This window comes from Musa acuminata, chromosome BXJ3-11, assembly GCF_036884655.1.
Source record: "Musa acuminata AAA Group cultivar baxijiao chromosome BXJ3-11, Cavendish_Baxijiao_AAA, whole genome shotgun sequence".
In the NCBI taxonomy this organism is placed as follows: domain Eukaryota; kingdom Viridiplantae; phylum Streptophyta; class Magnoliopsida; order Zingiberales; family Musaceae; genus Musa; species Musa acuminata.
Genome location: NC_088359.1, coordinates 4,281,731 through 4,288,114, shown reverse-complemented (window position 1 = coordinate 4,288,114; position 6,384 = coordinate 4,281,731). Strand labels below are relative to the sequence as shown.

At 37.3% G+C, this 6,384-nt stretch overlaps 1 protein-coding gene across 2 annotated transcripts; it reads left to right on the top strand.

Annotated features, from left to right (window-relative positions):
* Positions 1-403: 403 nt before the first annotated feature.
* On the top strand, positions 404-5,658 carry LOC135581928 (uncharacterized). 2 transcript variants are annotated; one of them, XM_065173764.1, is made up of 2 exons: positions 404-526; positions 4,955-5,658. In XM_065173764.1, the coding sequence occupies exon 2, from the start codon at positions 4,974-4,976 to the stop codon at positions 5,316-5,318; it is 345 nt and encodes a 114-aa protein (XP_065029836.1). In that variant the 5' UTR covers positions 404-526; positions 4,955-4,973; the 3' UTR covers positions 5,319-5,658. The 2 variants fall into 2 exon arrangements, with proteins under 2 accessions (XP_065029836.1, XP_065029837.1); XM_065173765.1 differs by having other exon boundaries at positions 418-530.
* The last annotated feature ends 726 nt before the right edge of the window (positions 5,659-6,384 follow it).

Below are 6,384 nucleotides of genomic sequence, written 5' to 3'. Positions count from 1 at the left end.
CAGGAGATGAAAGGGGAGAAACCGGGCAATGGCTTTTGACCTTTCCATCCCATCCAGTTAGTTGAAGGAACTGCTTCGGAGATGAGGGGGTTGAAGCAGATCTTAGGCCGCTTGATCTTAATGGAGAAACAAGAAAGAAGAAAGAACTTGTAGCAAGAAAAGAAGTTCTTAATTGGAGAAATAACAAATGCCACAAACGTACAAGAAAAAGAAAAGGGGAGTCTTCCGATATAATTTTCTTAATATTTGGTTTTAATTGGCTTGGACGAGTTATTTTGGTCGAATTGTATCCGTACGGTTTAATTGGATCGGGCCATTGGGCTCGGGCTGAAGCCGAACCGAATCGATTCTACTACTTCTTCATCTCTTAAAAGGGCTAACGGGTCGGGCTCCATCTCTTAAAAGCCACCCCTTCGACGTCGGCCTCACTCCACGCGCAGGTTTTCCCTAATATCCCACGCCTCGACTTCGCTGCCGGCGCCGCCGACCGCTACTTCCGCTCCTGTCCCTCCGCCCGATTTCTTCCGTAGGTGTTCTCTCATTCTTGTAAATCTTGTGTAGTTCAGTCATTGCATCACTAGATTGATCTTAAAATGATCTCTTTTATTGAGATTAGACACAAATGATCTTTTGTTGGGCGTTCTCGTACGTCTTGTTATGTTGGGGTTGCTTGAAATCTGGAATGACATTGTGATGATTTGTGATTGTCTGAATTCACTTGTTTGGAACTGACCCCTAGTTGTGATTCCTTGAGCCATAGGTTTATAAATTGAGGAAGCACGACTGTGTTCCCTTATATTTTTTGGCTTATTTTTTTAGTAATTTTATTAAGCCTTTTCAGTTCTCGTAATACTGGAACTGTGGGGGGGCAACTTGCTACGGTATAGGGTTATCGCTGTTATCATTTCAGTTCTATTGGTTCCACAATCATCTTGCTTTCAAGTGATAATTATGTAAATCATTTTTCATTCGAAGATGTTATTACCTTCATCAGAGCTTAGGGCGCTGGACTTTTAGCTTGTGCCATAGCATCTTCGCTGAATTTGCTTTTGTTGATTATTTAGTATTACTGTTCAATTAGGCATTTCCACTATGAAAATAATGAAAAGAAGTGGCATTCTTTTACAAGGATCAGAACCTTTTATGCTGGCTTATCTGATGGTCTTCTCTATTCACCATCTTGTAGATCATGATACAGAACATGACTTGAAGATGGAATCTCTTTACCAAATTTAGGAACATGTCTATCCCTCCCTTTGAAGGCTAAGAATGTTATTTGGAGATATTTAGAAGTTTTGAGATATCAAGGAGCAGGGTTTCCAAAAACCTTACATAGGAAGATAAGACGTAAACATTTCTTATGGGAATTGAGTTAAAATCTAATGCAGATATGAGAGATGACCTACTCTTGAACTCGTCCAGTCTGATAGCTATTTCCTTAAAGGTATAATCACTTCAACTTGAGAGTAGAGAAATCTTTTGGCAAATATTCCTAAGGTTTCATCTAATTTGACAGTCAACTCTTTAAGGGAAGTACAGCTCCAAAGTACATAGGCAATTTATGAAGAACATGTTAATCATGTATTAGAGGAGATGAGTTCTAGCGAAAAGAATACATGAACGGAAGTCCATTGTGAAAATATGAAGAGTTAAAATCTTTAATGGTTCTTTTTCTTTATTTAATATGATTGATTTGAGGTTTAATTGGTTTATTTGTCATCTACTATGTTATAATAAATTTTTTTTTACATATTCCATTATTAGTTGATAATAGACATAGAGCTCGAAAGTACATAGGAAATTTAGGAAGAACATGTTAATCATGTATGTGAGAAGATGAGTTATAGCAAAAAGAATACATGAACAGAAGTCCATCTTGAAAATATGAAGAATTAAAATCTTTAATGGTTCTTTTTCTTGGTTTAATATGATTGATTTGAGGTTTAATGTGGTTTATATGCCATCTACTATGTTATAATAAGTTTGTGTTTACATATTCCATTTTCAGTTGATAACAGTAGGTACAAAATCATTTTGCATAAGTTTCCGTTATCAGTTGGACATCCCTTCTTTTTAACAACTTTGCATTTGATTGCATATGCTATTGTTTTTTCTACCAACACAAGTCTACAATTGATATGTACTACCATCTTCATTGACCTATCTGCAAAATGTCTTTGGTTTTTGGTAATTTATATATCTCCTTAAAAGCACTTATGACTCATGCAGGTTGGTTGTATCTATAATGTGCATTTACCTATCTATGTGCATCAAGTTTTCTTGAGAGTTGAGAAAATACATAAGTCACATTGATTTATCTTATAGTGTGCAGCTAGACTAATATTTTGAAGCCTTTTTTGTATCTGTGTCTTCCAGCCTGGCCAATGCTAGCTATTCTTCATTTAACCATCTTTTTCACAAAAAAAAAAAGAAACCCATCTTTTACACTACTACTAACTAATGTCACACTCTAGCATGGGATGGTTGCTAGTTGCTTTCTTATATTGGTAAAGAATCCCATTAAGATGACACTCTTGGGTGGATCAGTGCAATACCAAGATGGTTGGATATACCATGTTTCAGTACACCCTTATGTCAACCGGTACAGGTTCATCTGAAGGAGGACAAGGAGGTGGGGGAGGAGGAGGAAGGAGAGTTAGAGAAGGAGGATGTGGTGATGCACATTTCTAGGAAGAGATGGTGATGTCGTAGGGAAGAGGTTGAGGAGAGAAAGAGAGAGAGAAATAAAAAGAGAAAGACAAACTACATGATTATTGTTAGTATTAAAGGGAATATCAGTATCAAGCGGTAGGCTTACCATCCTGTACTGGTTTTTTTTCTATCCGATAAGCTTGGTACCATAAGCTTACCAAGCGATACGGTTCAACCGAACCAAATTGAGCAAAATTGTCCAGTCCATGTCTCTATTGGTTATCAGATCCATAAATACCGGCTCATCCCAATCAGTATCGGCCAGTATTTTATGCCTTGCTATTTGAGGTCACAATCATATAAGCTTTGCATATTTAAGATAATCTTTATATCCTCAGTAAAAAGCTTTGTAATATTGTTTTTGTATGATATAATCCATGCTTCTAATTTGCATGAAACTTTTGGCATCCACTATTATTACTTGGATAAATTTTGACCCTTGAGAATCTAACACCATAAAGCTTTGCAAGAAACCATAGTTGCAAAATTAAGTTATTGTTATCACAATTTAGTACATGAAAAAAGTACAGAAGTTCATAAGGAAGAAACATAAGATAGAAGGGAAAGAAAAATATAGACGACGGCTGAAACTGTCATATGATCTCCCAAAAACCATTGGTCATCAAAGCTAGAGACTATGTGACGCTTGGACATAAACTCAATCAGCATCTTATGAAACTAATAATACCCATCTGTTTAACTTTTAGGTCAATTTGTTAAGTTTAAAGGTTACTGATTAGAGATTATGTCAACCACCTGTTTGGACCCCAATCACAAAATGGCAGTATAAAGTTTATATTGTAAAAAAAAGTAAAAAATAGTGGAAGGGAAGAACAAGAAAAATTAGACTACTTCTAGAACTTAAATTTAGACTAAGACTATATTAAACTTAAAGCTAACCTGATTTTACTTTGCTTGAGCTCCTAGTCTGCATTGGATTGCACCGTAACTTTGTAGATAGTTGGCTTGAATCATGGGGAACAATGCCTCCAAATATTATGATTGCAATCTCACAGGTGCATATAGCAAAAACTTATTGACCTCATCAAAATTAAACTTATGTTTAATTTGTCTATGGAGTGTGTGAATAAGATAGTTTGTTGTTGGTCTGAGTTAGTGTTGTTTCTACTTGAAAATTTACCATTGATTCTAGCCATGTTTAGAGCTGTCTTGAATGTTCTCTCTGGTATCTTCATTTTAAAGTTTGCAACCAAGGTTGATAAGATTGGGATCGGTTTTGGTCATATGATTTAAAGCAACACTCGTCCACATTACTTGAATTGAACCATGGACCAGTACCTTTTTAATTGAAATACAGAGAGGTTTAAGTCTAACTACACCAGCCTTTTAAAAGCAGTAGGCATGTCCTCTGGTCATTTGCAGATTTCTTGTACAAGTGAGATCAGACAAATCGATGTAATTGGCTTGATATCAGTTGGGATTAGTAATAAAAGCAGGTGGAGCTGGCTTGATTAACTGGTTGAACACTAGGATTGGCCAAGATTAAGCATCATGATGGCTATCTCACTGGTGCCTATGATGAGGGGCTGAGAAATATAAAGTACTTGTTGCGTATCCATATCTGATAATATTTTAAGTCAATATTCTGATAACACATGAATTGTTTAAGACCTACATGCATTTTGGCTTGTGAGTTAGATTTTCTTTCTTCCATGATCTCTCCGACTACTTATGACTGAGAGCGATGCATTATTTTGCCCAAAATAAATATCAGATGACAGGTATTGAAGGCTTCGGCATGAAAATATGTTTACAATCAGAAGTTCTAATGAGCTGTTGTGACATCTGATAGAACCAAATATATGAAGGCTTCGGCATGAAACTAGGTATACATCAGAAGTCCTAATGAGGTCTTGTGACATCTTATAGCACTAAATATCTGAAAGCTTCAGCATGAAACTAGAGCATTGTTAGGCCTACTATTTGTAGTTACACAACCTCATTTATTAGTGCAATATAATTCTAAAAACCACTACCGTTGAGAGTAACATGACTTTGAAACCTTGTCAAGTTTGTTTGGAACTCTCTCTTATTTTCCATCTCTGCTTTACATGTTGATCTATTAAATTAGATCTCACTGCATTTCTGTACTTTGAGATGTGCACAACTAAATGATCAGATGATCATCCATTTTACAAATTCCCTCCTTTTTCTTTTCTTTTATTTTTTTGTATGTGCTGTATGGGTTTTAGAATCTAATGCTTCTTTTTTATCCTTTTAGGTTATCAGCTACTACAATTATGGTTATTCCTCCTCCAGTTAGGCCACCAAGGATCATCATGTACCTTAAGCCATATGTGCTCAGGATGCATTTCTCTAACAAATATGTCAACACCCAGGTCGTCCACACCCCTACAGCTACTGTTGCTGCCTCAGCAAGCTCAAAGGAAAAGTTGCTGAGGCCGGTCATGGAGTCCACACGAGATGTTGCAGCAGCTAGCAAGATTGGGAAGATTCTTGGCGAGCGTCTGCTACTTAAGGGTATCCCTGCTGTTTCTGTGTTCTTGAAGAGGGAACAGAAATACCATGGAAAGGTCAAGGCTGTCATAGATTCCGTCCGAGATGCTGGTGTGAAGCTGCTTTGATGTCTATTCCTGAGTATATCCCAGGAGTATTTCCGCTTTATGATGCTACTTTCCATTGAGGCATTGCACTGGAACAGTCTGCCATGAGATTTGTCATTCAATCGCAATTGCTCTTCTGAAGATGGGGAGGAAAATGAACTAGAGCGATTTTATGAACATGAGTAGTTCATTAGCTCACTTGGAAATGATTCTCTTTAGATCTGGACTGCTAAGAACAATGTGTTCTTTAACTAGTTCCTGAGTTGCATATCAATTATCCGCCAACATACGTCCAACTTATCAGATGTCACTGTAAAATAACAAAGTATTTAAAAGTTATCCTGTCATTTGGTTTTTGATATGATTAAGCCTTTTTAATTTCTGCTATCAACATTTTGGTTTAATGAGTTCTAGAATCATCATATGTTCCTTTTGGCCAATTTTTGGTGGTGTATGACAACAGCCTGGAGGCTGATTTCATGAGAACTTTTACTATGAAGCATATTATAATCTGAATTAATACGAAAGACAATTTGTGCTGCCGCTTTCTTGATGTCTTGGCATCTCACGACACAGCCTAACAAGACGCCATACACCTCTGAAGACGGACTACGACACGCAATAATGTCAATCCTGGAAACATCTTTCTCACCACATCCCATATATTCTTAGCAGCGTTTCCTACGCACTTCGCTTCGGAAGTGCACGTAAACACCCGACAGTAATCAACAAAAGTGATGTATATATCATATCATAATTGGCGTAATAATAATTTGCCCCCATCAAGAGAGTCGGATGGCGTGGGGAAGACGATGGAACCTTCACAATCATGCAGTGAAGATGAAGAACTCGGTGCGATGTGTCAGCCACCGGAAGGAATCCGTTCCCTTTATTCTCGTGGAAGCCATACTTATTCCCTGTTTACTAAGGTGTTTTGTTCGCCAAGGACATTGGATTCTTAACACATACGGACTGTGACTGTGCCCGTGAATCCATTCCATTGTGAGGTGCTCCAACACTGTTCCAATTTAAACCTAGTCGATGAAGGGAATTTGGACGTGAGCACAAAAGTATATTTGGTATTCAT

Excerpts from the sequence above, each read along its gene's own strand:
- LOC135581928 (XM_065173764.1), top strand. The coding sequence starts at position 4,974 with ATGGTTATTCCTCCTCCAGTTAGGCCACCAAGGATCATCATGTACCTT.